Source organism: Periophthalmus magnuspinnatus, chromosome 3 (assembly GCF_009829125.3).
Source record: "Periophthalmus magnuspinnatus isolate fPerMag1 chromosome 3, fPerMag1.2.pri, whole genome shotgun sequence".
In the NCBI taxonomy this organism is placed as follows: Eukaryota; Metazoa; Chordata; class Actinopteri; order Gobiiformes; family Gobiidae; genus Periophthalmus; species Periophthalmus magnuspinnatus.
Window position 1 is genome coordinate 33,116,190 of NC_047128.1, and position 19,051 is coordinate 33,135,240.

General features: G+C 40.0%; 2 protein-coding genes across 2 annotated transcripts in view; one reads left to right on the forward strand and one right to left on the reverse strand.

Moving 5' to 3' along the window:
* galnt18b (UDP-N-acetyl-alpha-D-galactosamine:polypeptide N-acetylgalactosaminyltransferase 18b) overlaps positions 1-19,051 on the forward strand; it is a 74,632-nt gene that overhangs the window by 28,547 nt on the left and 27,034 nt on the right. The window contains exons 2-5 of the mRNA XM_055232282.1: positions 6,832-7,027; positions 11,019-11,185; positions 17,596-17,779; positions 18,755-18,952. Of these exons, the coding sequence (XP_055088257.1) occupies positions 6,832-7,027; positions 11,019-11,185; positions 17,596-17,779; positions 18,755-18,952 (745 nt within the window). The remainder of the gene's footprint in view (positions 1-6,831; positions 7,028-11,018; positions 11,186-17,595; positions 17,780-18,754; positions 18,953-19,051) is intronic.
* On the reverse strand, positions 7,275-9,267 carry LOC117391457 (E3 ubiquitin/ISG15 ligase TRIM25-like). Its single transcript, XM_033989279.2, has one exon. It carries the CDS (start codon positions 9,217-9,219, stop codon positions 7,459-7,461), a length of 1,761 nt encoding a protein of 586 aa, XP_033845170.1. The 5' UTR covers positions 9,220-9,267; the 3' UTR covers positions 7,275-7,458.

A 19,051-nucleotide genomic window follows, 5' to 3' on the forward strand; every position in this document is an offset into this window, starting at 1 on the left:
ATAAAAGCTTTTGCAAGTTTAAAAGATGGTGCAATACTTTTTTAAATCTGTATTTTTGTATGACCTAGAACAAGTACCAATGGATTTATTAAACAGAGGAAATCTTCCACCTCAAAGAGACTATTTTAGTTTACTGTCAAGTTGTTGACCGTCCATAATGTGTTATTTAATGCACCCTGCTTTGATGTTCCGCTGTGCACATAGATTAACACGAGACTTAAACAGTAAACTAACACGATGGTCCACTTCTCTTAATCGTGTAAAATGAGTAGATTTGACAGTGAAATCTCTTTTGAAGCTCGGCTCTTGTTAGTTTGGGCGGAGAATGACAGACTGACTGTGGAGCATTGTGAACTGTCGGCTTTAATTGGTGAATATTTCCAAACTGGAGTCCCTTAAGCAGACGGAGAACAAAGACACACTTTAAAATGCTGTCTCATGTCAAGGTCAGGCCAGATCTGTACAATACCTTCTCTTTTTGCAGCTCTATGGCCGTACACTGTGTTTAACTTGATAACTATTGTAAACCGAAGCACAACTGTCAGAGTGCAGCAGTTTTTAGGTGACACTTTTCTTTTTTTTTGTTGTTTAAACTAGTGCAATCTGTTCCCCTAAAAAAAAAAAAAAAGTTGGCAAATTGTCAAACAGACTATTCGCACATGGTTAGTTCTTTTAGAAATAGTGGTTCTTTTATATTTATTTATTTATTTATACACCCTTTCTTTCAAATTGTGCTGTGTCTGAATGGTTCGCTGCGGGCTTAATTTAGTTTATACCATTGAGTTGAAGCATTAGCATGACAGATCTTCTATGTAACGGCTGTAGCCTGCTCTCAACAAACGCCTGTGTGTTTTATTGATTTCCTCTATAATTGTTCAAACGCGCAGATGTTGCCTCCTCTTTATCGTGGCGAGGCAGAAAAACTCCTGCAGCATTTTTTATCAAACGCTCTGTGTAGTGTCGTGAGTTAGCGCAGCACAGTGTAGACTTATCTCCAAGGTGTCAAAACAATAATAATATCCCTCTGAAACTCGAAACTTTTTCCCGTTGTGCGCCACGGGGGATGCATAAATATGACCTGATAATATCATTCGGTGCATTGTTTGCCAAATTCAACATCACGAGCGATCTTTTAGGCGGTCGTATCTGATCATTTAACACGACTCTTTAGAAATAAGTTTATGTAGGGCTTTAGCGTTCCTTGTACCGGCTTATGAAACGTCAACGCTTCTAGTGATAAACCACGATGTTATTTTTGACATTTAAAACTCAAACTAAATCATTTTCATTTCAACGCTAAACTCGCACTAACATCCTGTCCCGTGACCCCTCAGCACTTTCGCTTTTTGACTCAATCCGACGCTAAATAACCTTTAGAAAACAAGAAAAGCAATAATTGTTTTGCTGCTTTCAGACAATGAGCAATTTCTGAGCATTGATTTTCCGTCGTGGTGTAGAGTCTTGACGGTTCGGTGTATCTTGCTGTGCGCCGTGTCAGTCCGCCATGTCTTCTCACGCACAAACACACACACACACGCACATATGTCTGCCTCTGGCCTCTCGTATTCGCCGTTGTCTCGTGGAGTTAACAACAACGTGAGCGGACAGACTGTAGACTCTTGGGAACGCACCATCAAAACAACAAGGTTACATTTTGTCACGACGTCTGTTCGATGTAATGCTTATAGCTGTTAGTGTTCTCAAAGCTTAAATTAAAGCGACAAAAATCCAAGGTTTTTCAAGTTTCCTTTCCCACTGATTGTCTGGGCAGGTGCTTAATAGATATAAGGACTTGATAAGGCCTTTGGATGGTAAAGTCGTAATTAATTAAAACTTTTGTGCTCTTAGATAGTAGTAATAGCTCTGTCCTTCTGAGGTGTAGTGGTTTAGTCCCTGACCATTTTGCCAATCTTCCCTATCTCCTCTCTACACAGTTTTCACACTATGGCTGGACTGTCTAAGGCACGTGTGTCAACTCAAGGCCTGGGGGCCAAATGCGGCCCGCCACTTTGTTTTATGTGGTTAATTAAAAGGCATGACTGTCATTTTAAAATAAAAAAAAAAGTCCATGCTGCGTTAATGTGTGCATTAACCATAAACTACTGAGATTTTCCCAACAAGTGGAACTGAGAAATATTTGCAAACAATGATCCCAAAATGTTCAGGAAGAGGAAAATTGTCGGCGTGGAGGGCAGTTTCAAGAAAGGTGAAGGTGAAGACAAGAAAAACCTGTATATATTTTGTGTTTCGAGGTGGGGTCTGCTGTGAAAGACACCAAACATGGAGCTAAGTATTCAAAAGTTAGTCAGTTTATCAGGAGATACACAGTTACACAGACACGTAATATTTGCAACTTGAATAAGTAATAAATACAGTTTAAAAGTAGTTACATTTATTTTACGTGACATCTGGTTACATTTAGTGACATTTATACTGCCCCACAGTCACATTTGGCCCTTGATGTCGGCCATTTTGCTGATGTGGCCCTCAATGAAAATGAGTTTGACGCCCCTGGTTTAAGGTTATGGGCCGATAAGTGTGTTGACTAAACTGCATTCAAATCTATGAAATGATTTTATTCTTATTTATGCGTGATCGTAGTTCTAAGTAGTAGTAGTACCACCACCAGCAGCAGGAATAACAGCAGTTCAGGGGTAAAAAAGTGTTTGAAAATGTATATATAGTGGCATCAATAATGTAAATTAAACTCTGGACTTTCTTTTTTCCCTTTAGTTCCAGATGAAAGACGTTTTGCAGACCTAATTAATGCCGATCCCCAACACAAAGCGATCAGATATTTGACCACTGCGTAGACTGAGTGGTACAGTGTAGTAATTGTACCAGTTCACTAACAGTAGTAGTAGCAGCAGTTGAAAAGTTTGTCTGGAGTTCTTGAGGGATGAGGAAACCGTTTTCACAGGCCTAATTAACGCCTATTACAAACACAGAAGTGACGAGGCCTTAAGGAACCTTCAAGTCTTTTAAACAAGACTCTGTTCTGTTCTTGCTGTTGTTTCATAGAGAAAGTTACGTCGCCTCAAGCTTGTGCCGAATAGTTCAATGTTTCGTCTCAAAGATTTTCATATTTTAGGGAGTTTTTGAAAGTTTTTTATTATTGTTAAATGCGTTTTTTGGTTTAAACGCACACGCTATTTATGGTTTATTGTTCAAAAGCTAACGATAACGAAACACCGCACATATAACATGATTAACAGCTCATGAAAGTCGATTCTGCATATGTCCCTTTAATCTCCCATATTGTAAATTAGGACATATGATGACACAAATATACTGCATTGACGTTAGAGTTTTTTAACATAGCGTCTTTTTATAACCAGATGTTGAGTTTGAGTGAGTCGAGCTGGTTTGTACGGCTCAGACGACGCTGCACCTGCTCCGGTTCTCGCTCACATTCCAGTGAAATCCAATCTGCACCTGCCTCATATTTTTCTCCTCATAATTGTCATGACTTCTCACTTTCCTTTGCATTTTACCGCACGGACACCTCGCTGTTACGTAAACCACAGCAGACCAGACGGACACTGAGTTGGCCGTATTGTATATGCAGTAGCGCAGTTCGTAGAGAGTTTGTCCACGGATCTGAAGGTTGCCGGTTTGCATGTTGCTCTTGATGTAAACATCATTGGTCGAGCGGTAAAATCCACTGACCCACGGGTTGGCGATTCCTGGTGTATGAATGTGTGTGTGAAATGGGTGAGTGGTTCCCTGATGTAAAGCTCTTTGAGGGTCTAGAAGGCGGGAAAGCGCTATATAAAAATGTGACCTTTTACCACTGCAGCAAATATAAATAGGGTATTTTTAGAGTTTTTTTAGATTGTGTCATAACGACTGGCAGGGGGACCGAAAATTCAGAACTCGGGTAACAGTTTAACAAAGTTTATTTACAAAGAATATAATGCAAATGTAGGTAGATTGATCAGACATTTGAGAGCGGAGTTGTTTGCGTTAGTCCTTGAGTAGATCGTGGGCAGATGGTCCGAGACGAGGTGAGCTGGGCCAGAGACAGGAGCTGTGCGGGATCTGACGAGGAGCAAAAAACATCCAACTTAAAGAAAAGTAACAAGTGCAAAACATGAGACTGGGCCAAGCAGAGGACAATCTGGTGCTGAGTGTCAGGTCCTCGGTCCCTTTGTCCTCCCCAGGTGCAGCTTGATTAGAGATTAGTTGCAGGTGTGTGTGGGAGGAGCCTGAATCTCCGCCCAGCTCCAGGCTCTGACACAGAAGGGAGGAGGAAAACAGCACAAAACACAAGGCAGACTGGGATCTTGTGGGGAAGCTGGCCCGAGTGATCAAAATAGGAGGCAGACTCAAAAGAAGTCCCATTAGACACATTTATTCCCGTGTAGTGGTACACCGTGAACACACAAAAAATAATCCATATGTAAAAAAATTAACAGTGCTCAACGAAAAACTAAGCAACCCAACTTAAACAACTGAAACAAAAGCCACGTGTACCCTGGCTACACTGGTGTTCTTCATCTGTCTAATTGCCCAGACTAATATACTTCCCTGTACCGGAAGCGCCACCCCCGGTCTACTCCATCTCTTGTCCAGGGGGCGGTGGGAGTAACATCAGCCTATATTCCATAAAAACATCTCTCGGGCCTGAGTCCCTTTACCAAAAGTGTTTAACTAAACAAACTATAAACACTTAGTTCATGAAACAAAAATACACAAGACATTAACCCAAAGAAATAAACAAACTTAAACCAGTTTTCCCCCCTCCACATGGTCCGGCCCACGACCCCACCCAAGCCTATAAAATGGCCGACATAGGGCACGCCCCCTCTTTGTCTGGACCATGTGGGGATGCAGGTAAGATGATTGTTGGATTAAACTGAATAGACACATTTAACAAAATAAAATATATTTAACTAACAAATGTGTGGTGATTTAACGGATTACAACTAAACAAAACAAACCCGGGATAGTTCTATTTCGTTGAGTATTGAAGTTATTGAAAATGAACAAACATGTGCAAAACCAAATCATAGTACTATTAAAAGGGACAAAGGCCCACTTTGTCACAGATCTTAACAGATTGTTAGAGGTTTTATGTTTTTTTTTGTTCAAACCATTTATTTTATATTCATATTTCTTAAAATCTCTGCCCAATGATAAATACAGACTATTTCTTTGCGTAGGCTGGTCTATCGTCTATGAATTGAACAAAGGGTGAAGTGATTTCATTTAGGCCAAAGGTATGATATGTCTTTTTACTATTATTGTAAGTACATGAGTATAGAAATGCTTTGGTATCCATGTTGAAAATTTGGCAATGGAGGAAACTGGGTCAAAATGAAATGGACCACGACAGATTTTCAAGAATTATCTTCACATTCATCATTATTCTTCAGGTTATACCCTACACTGAGAATAATCTTTTTCCCACAGTGCACTGGGGCCCTCTCATCACTCCAGCTTACAGTCACTATACCCTTTTCCCGGTGAAGTGAACATAAAATGACACTCCTGAGCTTAAGCAGCAGTCTCTCACTCACACCTCCACGTTTTCACCATCATAAATATCACTATGAGCCGCTGTGCTTAGTCTGCATGATCCGCTCTCCCGCTGGCTTCTGTAATTCCCTCCATTGGATTAGATCAATTATTGTCTATACGAAGCACTTCTGCACTCCAAGGCTGTAATCATGTGGGTAGAACCTAGCTAAATGTTTACATACACCTTTCATGGCACACACTTAAGGCCCTGCAAAATGAAGCAAAAATGTATTTTGTTTTAGAAGATGGCATGTTTTATGAAGGTGTCAGGTATCATCATCAGACGCTGCAGGTAACAAAGGTCATAAAGAACAAATGCATGTCTATTAACAAAAAATTAACAACAAAAACCCTGAACTGTGTCGTACTTTTTAAAAAATAAAATGTTATATATACTAATACAGTCATTTCAATGAACTCCTTTTTGACCCTCTTCTGCCAAGTGGTTATTATAATTTAGCAGCAGTAGTAGTGAGAGCAGCAGTACTTGAAAAGGCTCTAGGCAAATAGATACACATAACACAAAATTGTAAGTAATAAGCTATTTCAGGCTCTACTCAGCGTTGGCTGTAGTTAAAGTCCACTCCCCTTCGATTTTATTAACATTTTATTTCTGTTGAAAACATGTGCCATTTCCCTTTTTTCATTTTGTTAGTTTCAAAAACAATAGGTCAGTTCTTCTATGCCATACTTTATGAAATTAGTTCTAATGAGTGTTCTTGTTTCCAATGTGAAGGTTAGGAACAAAAGTCACTGGTGAATTATGTTCTTTCAAGGACACTTTGACTCATCACGATGTGTATATGAGCTGAATAGCTTTCAGCCCAAGGACAAGTCTGCTGTTTCTCCTACAGCTATAGCATATATTATAATGCACTGGAGACAGTATTTAATACAGCGCCTCTAGGACGCCTTAAAGCCGCACTTTGTCACTTTTGTGGTGGAAAACACCTGTTTGTCTCCATAGAGGTGTTATTGCTTTGCCTGGAATGTTCCACAGTATGGCATTGAAATGACCTTTTGCCGTGAAGACGTTAAAGTAACTAGGCCAAACTACAGGCCACATCTGTGGAGAGGAGACCCTGCTGTGTACATTTTACAAGGCATTTTGAGAAATACAAACACCTGTAATTGAATCAGTGCAAGAATGCCATACTGTGGGACATTCCAGGCAAAGTAATCACAGTCCACGGAGACAAGAAAGTTGCCGTAGTTTCATAGTGCACCTTTAAAATACTTTGTGTTAGTTCACAGATGTCTGCTCGTGTGAATAGTCCTCTCATTGGTCGTCTCTTCCGTTGTCCACAGAGACACCGGGCAGAGGCGAGGACAGCCAAGGGGACACGTCTTTCTCAGATTCGTCCCTTTTCGCTCACTGGGGGCAGGACCTGAGCCCAGAGAACCGCAGAGTGGCGCTGAAGATGTTCCAGTACTATGGCTACAACAGCTACCTCAGTGACCGCCTCTCACTGGACAGGCCCATCCCGGACCTCCGGCCTGATGGGTAAGGCTCAGGTAGAATGGTGCTTCTGTATCTACTCTACACTGATTTATGATGTGTTTACAATCCTAACGCACTTTTCTGACACATGGCAGTCGAGACTAAACAGTGTGGCCTGTGTGAAACGAGTGAAGAACAAGGAGCAAGTTCATTTTGTGCTACTGGATTAAAAGAGCAGGTCAATGACAGCAAACAACAGAAGTACATTTTTATTGCATTACATGATTATAGTTTGTTTACATTAGCCACGTTTATCACATGTAATATTGTTTAGTATTGTTAAAATCATTTCATACAATTATAAAATACTTTAAGTCCATATACATCTAAATTACAGAAAGAGAGTGTACAGCAAAAATAATGCCTGTAAATATGTGCTTTCCATAGCTTCATTTAACAAAAGGGACAAAGTGACCCTGCTCTCAAGCTACAGGTTATTTCAATTTAGGAAAATAAGCAGTGGCGCCATGATCCGAAGACTCAAACTTGAGTCCAGCGTACAGAGGCTGAGTGAATGAGGTCTCTACTCTGTGAAGAAGGTTCATACTTGTAGTAACGCTGTAAAATGATAGAATCCCTGAGCTGTGGTCCAGGTAAACCCCTATTCTGGATGAAGTGGGTCCATACACATCAGTCTCGTCTTCATTAAAATAAAAAGTATAATCATCATCTCTGGAACATTGTAATGCCCAGGAATTTTCATTGAATCCAAATCTGCACTCATCTGATTTGTCTTTTCTCTTGATGTTATTGTAACACACTGCGATGGTAATGGTAGAGTCGCTCCAATTCGTGGCAGATGTGTCCCACTTCACCTCCCAGTAACAGCGGCCTGTCAGGCGCTGTCTGCTTAGGACCTGGTAGTAGTAGCTGAATCTGTTTGGATTTTTGGGATACCTATTGGCATCCTCCTCAAATGTTGCACGTCGATTTTCATCAGACAGGGACAGTTGTCGGTGAGCTGTATTTAGATCTAGTGTAATTTCTTTTGCATATTTTAAGAAGCCTTTCCTAGTGGTGGGCTCATTCAGGTTCAGTGGTCTTTCAGGCTGGTCCAGGAGCAGTGGGACTGTAGAGTGGGCTTGTGGCAGTGGTTTTTCAGACTGAGCCAGTAGTTGCTCGACTTGTGTTGGAGCCTGTGAGATGTTGTCCAGTCCCTCTTTCAAAGTCTGCTGTAGCAGGTCAGAGAGTGTGGACAGGGCAGCTGTCACATGCTCAAAAGAGCCCGGGGGCTGTGTTGGAAATATGGGGGTGGCCTCAGCGGGGGACACCTCAGGGTAGGTCTGTATGAAGTGGTTGTGATCAGTAGTGAGAGACAGTCCGTCGAGCTGAGCTTGTGTCCGCTTCAGCTCACTGATGTCACTCTGTAGCTCTTGCTGATGCTCCTGGAGCCTGGTCTCTTCGTTCTCCTGCTGGGTTCGAATCTGCTGCTCCACTTCAGCCTGTCTCTCCTTCATCACATGGATAAGGATGGTGAAGGTCTCCTCACTGGCCCTCACTGCTTCATCTGCAGAACGCCTGAGGGACAACGCCTCCTGGTGGAGCCTGTCCAGGCCTGTTTCTTTACTATGAATCATTTGGTGGATTTTGTCTAGTCTGACCTCTAGCTTTGCCTGCATCTCTGCTCTCTCTGCGGCGGCTGACACCGTGCGGTGGCCCGCGTGCTTGTCCATGCAGCAGACCACACACAGGAGCTGCTGGTCGGTGCGGCAAAACATCTTCTTCACTTCATTGTGTTCAGAGCAGATCTTTTCCTGGAGTTTGTCAGAGGGCACCACCAGCTGGTGTTTCCTGAGTGCTGCAGACTGATAGTGAGGCTCCAGATGTTTTTCACAAAAAGAGGCCAGACACTGAAGGCAGGACTTAACAGCTGTCAACCTGGTCCCAGAGCACACATCACAGCACACATGTGTCTGCTCCACAGAGCTGACGTCCACAGGAGGTCCACTCTTCTCCAGCTGCTCCACCAAAACTGCCAACATGGTGTTTTTGACTAGGACAGGCCTGGAAATGAAGCTGTGTCTGCACTGAGGGCAGCTGTACTCCTGCTTCTCCTCCTCTTCATCCCAGTGATCATGAATGCATCTCATGCAGTAGCTGTGCCCACAGCTCAGAGTGGCTGGATCCTTCAGTAGATCCAAACAGATCGCACAGGAAAAGGCTTCTCTGTCGAGTGCTACTGCTGCCTGCGCCATTTCCCTGTTCACAGTAACCACGGAAGTTTCACTTTAAGAGAAACGAGAGTTGTGTTTGTGTGTGGGTAGGAAGAGCAGGGGGTGGAGACATAATGGCTCCTCCCATCTGCACCGTGTCTGACCAAAGTGCAGAGACTGAGAGCAAACACACTTTGTACATAGTGACATGTTGAGCCATGCAGAGTGAATATTTATACAACTAATGTGTCTATGAGGCGTTTTTCTGCAGCTTGTTGCTAACCTGCCTCTGGAGTATCTATTCTCACTAAATACCTGCACTACACACTCTTCCAGATGCTCTCAGGGGAATCATTAATCACACACAACCCATTTGCCATTAGAGCATCCAAAGTGCTCCTTAAATACAGCAGACTAAAGCACATAATCTGATAATGTTGACAGATATTCCTTTAATATTAAGTTGATGAAATTGGTGTTATGGCAAGAATTAACATTACAGTTATTTGGCTCATGATTTAAATCACAGTTATTTCAAACGATCATTTCTGTAGTGTCAAAACCTATGAAGAAAGTCTAGACCTGATGGAAATGTTCTGTGACACTTTTATATATGGAATAGAAATGTGCATATTCTGAACTGAAGCTAATTCATTGTATTTTTATCTATCACATTTTAGTAATTGGATATAATCATAGACAGATGATTATAAATTATGTTGTGTTGCAAAATCCTACTTGGTCTTTAATTCCCTAACAATGTGACAAAAATGGATGTTGCCTAAAATGAGAACATTATTTTATGTTCACTCAAGTAGCAAATACATATTTTTACATGTTTTGTTTTAAATATTGCAGCCATATGTACTTAAACCAGTGTTATTTGTGTCACGTTTGATTTAATGTCACATCCAAAACAGCATCTTGTATATGAACTAACCAAATATATGAGTAGTACATGTGCTGATAAATTATTTGAAGGAACAAAGAAATAAACTATATATAACAACAAACATGTTATGGGGTTTGGGCACTAATAGATCTACATTGAAATGATGTCTTTACTGGATGTGAAGTAGCTGCAGGTGGTCTGGTTGTTCTACCCATAAAGCAGCATAAAAGATGACCCAGCGTGCTTCTGTTAAAAATAAGGTGAACGGTGAATATTTTATTGCAGACACTATAATAAATGAAAAGCATCTCTATTGAAGACGCCTTCCTCTGTGCCAAAGTGGTGCGTTCTGCTGCTCCGTGCTTTATATTTACAGTCTGCTTTTGCCTCTCCCACAAACACATCAGGTGCCTCTTGGGAAAGCAACTATATGCGCCTCTTCCACTGTGAAAATGTCAGCGCAAGTGAAGGCAGGGAACACCATTTCAAAAGGAGGCAAAGAGAGGAGCGTGATTCATGTCAAACCCTGCAACAGTAAAGCCTAATGTATTCTTACTGAAGCCACCGCAGCCGTAAGACTCATAGGACTGTGGGAGGACAAAAGTGCCAAAATGTATATCACAATATGTATCATTTTTAATTTTCTTGATCACCAAAACAGTGTCGTACATTTGAGATTTTGCTGGAGACATAGGCACTAAAACTGGCTCAGATTTTCTTTGATAGGAACCACTATTCCGTCTGAACCAGCATGAAAGCAGTTTAAGATACTGTAGCCTACTGGATTTAACTAAAATCTTTGCAGTGTATAATCTATTCTCTTCATTTTTCTAAAGAACGTCATTATGTAGAAGTTGATGACATGCTGCTCTTCTAGACAACCAGTCTGACATTTAAATGGTAATCTCCGTACAAAAGCATTATAATGGACTCGTCTTTGTTCCCACAGGTGCAGAAACATCTCGTATCCATTCAACCTGCCACAAGTGAGCATCGTGTTCATCTTTGTTAATGAAGCGCTGTCCGTCATCCTGCGCTCCATCCACTCCGCCATCAGCCGCACCCCCTCCCACCTGCTCAAAGAGATCATCCTGGTCGACGACAACAGCAATAACGGTAAGAAAAAAACGTCATCTTTGGAGGGAAAGTTTATTCAGTTTTGTAAAAGCAGTTTAAAGTTTGACCAAATAAATACATTACCTTCAAAACTTAAAACTTTATAACTCCAAAGCATTAATTTTGTTTGATTTATTTAATTTTTTTTAATTCAAAACTTGTCAAATTAAGTTGCTTCGTCTGTATACCAGTAGGGCTGTAAACTTATAGACATTTCATCAAATAATTAATCCAAAGACTCATAGTAAACCAAAATTCATATTAGTCAACAAATTATTTTATTCGAATGAACGACTTAAAACAGAGCAACACAGGGTGAATTACCTTTTTTTTTAAAATAAATTATTATATTATTCTTCCTTTTTACACAAATATGACATATTTAATATTCGTGTGTGCAGTTTGCGTCAAATACATGGTTATATTTTACTAGAATGGCACTAGACTAGACCTTAGACTGGTCAGTGCACCTCAAAGATCAGCTCAAAGATTTCCATAGCACATCTAATCTTGACTAAAAATGTTGTTCAAAATGAGGCTCTAACTACATTTAAACTTGTTTTTAGCTGGTAGGGGACAAGCTCCATTGTTAAAACGCTCTAAATGAACATATTAAGTAAGCACATTGAAGACTTTAGCATCATCTTAGCTCCTCTGACCAAAAATACTGGCCGCCACTCCTGGTCAACCGTCTAATTCTAGTCCACAGCATGATCATAGCATTAGCACTATTTTTGCAACTCAATGTCTTTATGTCCACGCTGCAAGTGCCGCTGTTCAAAGCATCAAAGGCTCAAAGTTACTGGGATCGGCAGAATAAAAATATGTCATGAATATGGACTACTTTCTTCCTTTCTGTTTTGATTAGTAAGGTCACGTTAGGTAAAAGTCATTCTAGTTATGGCCCCTTTACTGTTTTTAATTAGGGGTTGCGCTCAGATAGTCCAACAGTTACACTAATTAGCTGCAACGCCGGGACATTGGCCTGCAGGCAGATAACGATCCTGCAAGGTGATGAAGTGTTTGTATATCATCTCGTCTGCATTTGCAAGCGTAATGCCAACATCTGTATGCGCAGGAGGCCAAGAAGTAAACAGAATTGAAAAGTGCAAATTGTACAAATGCTAAATGGTAAGTGGTGACTTTGGAGATCACAAAAAGCAGCGGAAGTCAATTGTGAACAGAGGACTTGGTAATTTACAGTGCAAGGATTTAAGTACATTATTAAGACAGAAAGAGAGGCTATAAAAAGGTAATGATATGGTACCAAGGTCATTTACAGGATACTACTCTTAAATGAGCTGTGCCTCGTAACAAGACCTGGGACGAGTATTAGAGCGATCAGCGTGGGAGAGTTTTGGACCAGAGAAGAACGTTTTTAAACTGCGGTCAATAATGCAAAGCCTGCTTGAATATAGATGTATATGTTATCAGGACAGAGAGATGGGAACGGTCACTATTATTGATTTATAATGGAGAATTATAAAGTTAATTTTAAATGCGGTGTGAAAGTTTAGCGAGGCGTGAGGACATTTCTAACCGGGAGCTTACTTTTTTACTTTAACAATCTAGTTTTTATATGTGGGAATGTGTATTTGAGAGACTAATCCAAAGATATTAACTCAAATCGGTTACATTAAGAAGATAGTTGTCTTTTATAAGGTATAGTACGTCTGCGTTCTGTGTACGTTATTTGGTTGGAGGGTATAATCCAAGTTGGATCATCAAACGCGTTCACCAGTCCCATTCATCCCAGTTAATTGAGCCGAGGAGCCGTTTCCTTCAGTTTCTTTAGGGACCCCAGTCACGCGCTGACATTTTGCTGTTGGCATTTCACCCTGTTTGCTTGAGCACTCTGTCAGTGTTTCTGATAGGCTTGCCATTATCATTATCGCCCTTCCTCCCAATCCTAAAATGGTACACAAAACGCTATTAGCTCACTGACCTATTATGGCCACAACATCTCGATATGGTCATCGTCCAACGCTAACCTTTGTTGGCGTCTGCGGTCCACATTATTCTTCCAGGCTTCACATCCAGGAGACATTAGCATGCAAGAGAAATGGTGCGCCATCACAGGGACTAGGGCAAATTGACCTAGCTGATTCCTCTGTAATTGGATAATGTCCCAAGCCATGGCCCAAGAAACACTCGTTTGTGTGAGATTGTTTTACACAGGGTCTCCTCGTTGGACAGGTGTCAGAGAATGAATGAACTCCTACAAATATTACAGGAAATTTTGACAGTGCTTCAGGAACACATATAAAGGCCATAAAGCTTGTGTTATAAAAAAAGTCACCTCTTGTGTAGTTGTTTTTGACACAGTTGGTCGGTAAAGTCCAATCGTATTTATTCTGTGGTACAATAACATGACAAGCAGCCTTTTTATCAGCCTGGGCTTTATACAGAGTAATTGTAGACTGTGTCAGAATATCAAGTGATACAAAGGAAAATAGGACCTTGTGAGAATAGTTTTGAATAATACTGCGTGTAGTGTGAGCATGTTTTTAGAGTGCTATATTCAGTGGAGCTGTGCATGAACCTAACACATGAGCAGATCTCCCTGTGAACAGCAGATGGACCCAAATGAAAAACAAACAAATTACCATTTCTCACACCTGTCATGAGCTCACGTTCAATAAGTGGTCACATTCAGTTAGAGAAAAACACAACCTTTACATTGTAAGTCATATTTCTTTTTGGAAATATGCCAATTTTACATCTTTCACAAACTTTGTGATGGACTCGTTAATATAGTATTTTAAGATTTGTAAACAATAACACATAAATATCATTAAAATTGATTGTTTCTTTTATAAACACTGGTCTGATGAGCTCGTTTTATGAATCACATTCACATGTTTTCTGTATTTTGTCTGTATTTTGTCTGTATTTTGTCTGTATTTTGTCTGTATCTTGTCTGTATTTTGTCTGTATCTTGTCTGTATTTTGTCTGTATTTTGTCTGTATCTTGTCTGTATCTTGTCTGTATCTTGTCTGTATCTTGTCTGTATTTTGTCTGTCTGGGTGTCACTTGCTCATTGAATCCATTTGCTTCTCTCAGAGCTGCAGCCGGAGGGACGCCCAGTCAAACAGATGAGTGCTGGCCTTTAGCCACTGCAGAGTAATGAACTGTGTTTTATTATAATTTGTTGTAAGAAACAACACATCATCGCCCTCATTTTCACTTTGCACAAACATTTAAAAGTCTTAATCACACATTCATTAAATATAACGTGATTAAGCTGGAGCAGCATTAGGAGATCAGGCTGGATCTGTAAAATGTCTTTATTTGCTACATTAACTAAAAACTTCATTTTAAATGCTTAATCATCACCAGTATCGTCTGATTTCAGTAGTTGTCTTAACCAAAAGCACGTACAGTACACAAGTACAAGTACAAGTACAGTACAGCACACACTGAGGCATTCCCAAAATGTAAAAAAAATAAAATAAAATCTGGTAGCACTTTGAAATACAGTCCAGGACTTACGGTGGTTAATAGAGACTTCACTGGTAATTACAGTGGTACTTACAGTGGTAGTTACTGGGGTAGTTACTATGGTACTTCTGGTGGTACTTTGGCGGGTACTTATACTGATACTTACTGATACATACTGTATAAGTAATAGTGGTACTTATAGTGGTACATGAAGTGATACTTGCACTAATAACTACTGGTACTAGTACTGTACTTACTGCAGTATGTCATTAAGTGAATGGTTTAAAGAACATGTTATGAGGCAGATGAATCTTTGATTTCAGTTCATAGAAAATACAGAAGACAAAACTGTGAAAACACAAACACTTTATTATGACAAATTTCACATTAATACAACGATCAGACTGAAAAGAAATTTACAATAAAAACAATAACAAAGAAATTATATGTTTTAAATGAACATGACAGTGATACAAACTGGGAACTATCAATACTTTAACTAATATTTTAAAGTGAGACATTATGGTACGGGCATGAGGAATTACTGGTACTATCTATAGTACTTACTGTTGTATATACTGGTAATTACTGGTACTTTCCGTAGTACTTACTGCTGTTTGTACTGGTAATTACCGTAGTAGTTACCAGTGGGACCGGACTGTATTTTAAAGACATTAAACACCGTACAAACAGCAGTAAGTACTACGGAAAGTACCAGTACTTACTAGTGCAACTACCATAATGTCTCGCTTTAAAGTACAGTCCGGTCTCACTGGTAACTACTACGGTAATTACCAGTACCAACAGCAGTAAGTACTATGGAAAGTACCAGTACTTACTAACAACATATTCTTTAATACCATTCACTTAATATGACATATCACAATAAGTACCAGTACTAGTACCAGTAGTTATTAGTGCAAGTATCACTTCATGTACCACTATAAGTACCACTGTAAGTACCACAAAGTACCACTATTAGTTATACAGTATGTATCAGTAAGTACCAGTATAATTACCAGCTAAAGTACCACCAGACGTACCATAGTAACTACCCCAGTAACTACCACCGTAATTACCAGTCAAGTCTCTACTAACCACCACAGTAAGTCCTGGTAAGTCCTGGACTGTATTTTAAAGTGCTACCGATAATCTATATAAAAAATGTTTTGTTTTAACAATTTTTAAAATTATTTACAGTTCCTCTTTGTAAGGAAGGAGGTAAAATGTGTTGTGAAGAACGACTGACTCTAAAAACATGAAGGAGATAAGACGTTATTGATGAATGTATTTTAATTTACCAAACACTCACAGCTAACAGTCGCCAGCAGCAACTATCAGTCCAAGCAGCTCAGACGCTCTCGAAGTGGAGATGAAGATGGGTCCAAAATGGTCTGTTCAGTTTGTCAAATGAAACATAAAGACTCCAGTGGCCTTGTTTGTCTTCTCAGGTTCACGGTGCATAAATATACTTGTAAAAAGGTGATACTATAACAGTGTTTATAAGGACAAAGCTTAAACATTTTCTGTAAGCATTGTGGGTCAAGTGTCTTCTGAAATGTATGGGATTCTGATTAGTTTAGCTGTTTATATTTCAGACTTCTGTGCACTGAAAAAATCTACCTGGGTCTGAAAATACAAATCTAATCACAAGTGCAATACTTGACAGAAAAATCTCATTTTCGCCCAAAATCATGAAACCTTGAGCATTTCCAGGGATGATGCCTGTATATTATTTTTGTGTGAGATGCTCCTCTGTCTGTAGTGCAGCCTGGCCCAGCATGAAGCGCCTTTCTAACGACTCCAAACCCGCTCCACGTTCACTTTCAAGTCAAAAGGGACAGAAATAGGAAGAGCAGAGCCTCAGGTAGATGATGAAATGTTCCAAATATTATTTTTCCAGCTATGTACAGGAGATGTTTCGGTGTAACATAGAGACGCGTCCTTCAGGATAAAGCTTCATCAGTGTCGTCAAAGTCGTGTTGAGCTTCAGCCTAGTTTTAGAATCGTATAAACTTGCACAGATGGGTAACATGTCCAACAACTATACTTAACTTTTAGCATGTTTACCTTTATCTCTAATTAAAATGAATCACGTAGAATTGGAGTCAGTTTTTAATTTGCCACAACCCTCTGCTAAAAAGTGCAAAAAGAAGCAATTTCAGTCCAATTAAGAGGCAGAAATATAGGCTGTGTCATTATTTCCAACAAAATGAACTACCAAATCTCATAATTATTCGAAAAAATTAACACTATAAGACAAAAAACACTCTTCTACCATATTCTTAGTACAGGGCTGTGCCATTAATTTCAGTTTTTTTTTAGACTGTGGTGGCTTCTGTTCATAAAAAATATGGGTTTTCTTTACAAAACCTGGAGCAAAGCCGCTTTTCTCATCTGTATACGCTTTAAAACAAAAGCGTCACAAACATTTCTAGTAAAAATATGTGACCTCTAATCAATTAACTGAAATAATCATGATGTGATGCAGTAAAACTAAACTATTTATCACTCTCACAGATAAACTGCTGAACTCTACTGCGTCTGATTCAATATTGAGCAAATTTGAGTTAGTAATTGTGTTCTGCTTTTCAAAGATATTGCATCTTTCAGGTTGAGTATTACCCACAGTTTGGCTCAGGGGAGAATGCTGCTGCCTGTTTGGTTCACTCATCAAAGTTGTGAGACGTGGGGATCTTTTGGCTCGTTCCCAGTCGAGCAGTATCTTCCCACCTGACGCTATCTTACCATCACGTGGGTGGAAGTTATATGCTTCCACGCTCACCTTAAACTCTTCTGGGGTACTGGTGGTGTTCGAGATCTAGACTGTGATGATGCCATACTCTCAGATGGGGGCAGGAGCCGTTTTACTTTCCTGTGAAATATCTAAAAGCCAAATTCACGAATGTTGAACCTGATTATTTGTAGACCCTAGAAAAAACTATGTAATAATAATTGTTTGTTCCAGATGAGCTGAAGGAGAAACTGCAGGATTACGTGACAGAGACGAACAGCCAGCGCCCAGGATTTATTAAGATTGTGCGGCACTCGAGGCAGGAGGGGCTGATTCGGTCTCGGGTGAGTGGGTGGAGGGCAGCTTCTGCCCCAGTGGTCGCCCTGTTCGATGCCCACGTGGAGTTCAATGTTGGATGGTGAGTCAGACTTTCTGCTGCTCAGCCATGGTAAAATAATGCACAAGACATAGCAGTCTGCGTGGGCTCAACTTCATCATTTCACTTTAAAAACAAAGACGCAACACTTGTTCCTACTGTGAGTGTGAAGACATGATGTGCAAAGCCAGAAAATACTTGACTCACTCGCAAACTGCAGAACTACACTTAGTACTTTTCACTATTTGAGCTGCAGTTAAATATTAAACCACATCAGAGCAAAAGATTAACTATGTTGTTGGCTGTACAATTAATACAAGTTTAATTCGATTCAGTCATTTCTAGTTGTCAGAGAGATGCTCAGGTCTTTTTAATCGAGAGGTCAGTTGAGGTTTGGACTTTAAAGGAATAAATTTGACTTGAATTTAGAAGCCTGTCTTGTTCAGGAAATGAATATTGAAAACCTTTTTGTAATGAGATAAAATGAATAGAAAATTGCAAAAGATTAATATGATTTTGATTAATTTTTATGCAGCTTCTTTACTGAAAGTGAAATGAACAAAACGAACACGGTTAATGATCCTGCCCTTTAGCAAGGATTTGATGGATTTGACCCTGGATTGACTGTAATCCTCCTATTCTACAAAAATAGCTACTGTAAATGTTTACCCAACTAAGGCTTTTAAAGATATATCCATAAATGTTCCTCACTGGGAATAAGAGGAATTGAATGAATGAATAATATATACACTGAAGCAAATAAAATACAGTCGTTTTTGTGAGTTTATAAAGATAAAGAGAAAACTTTTAGTGCAGTGCAAACCATTTCCATCTCATTTCCTTCCTCATGACACAATATAAATAAAAAATGATTCCACCTATCACCCTGGTAATAATGTTTCGCTGACTAATAATAAATTCTATTCATCAAAACTGTTTGGCTGCAGTTGACAAGAGGATGATTGAATGTCAAAAACAGCCATGACTTAAATAACTTTTCTCTTCTTGTATTCCCAGGGCTGAACCCATCCTCCAGAGAATTAAAGAAGACAGGAAGCGCATTATCTCGCCCTCCTTTGACAACATCAAGTACGACACCTTTGAGATCGAGGAGTACCCGCTGTCTGCGCAGGGTTTTGACTGGGAGCTGTGGTGTCGCTACCTCAACCCGCCCAAAAACTGGTGGCACATGGGCAACAAGAGCGCGCCTATACCGTAAGATACTACGAACGCACAAATGCATCATGACAAATCTGTTGTACGTCAAATATAACTATGAAGAAGGCCCTGGGGAAGACTCAGGACACGCTGGAG

What these genes read in the sequence shown, in the direction of transcription:
- LOC117391457 (XM_033989279.2), bottom strand. Translation starts at nt 9,219, where the DNA reads ATGGCGCAGGCAGCAGTAGCACTCGACAGAGAAGCCTTTTCCTGTGCG.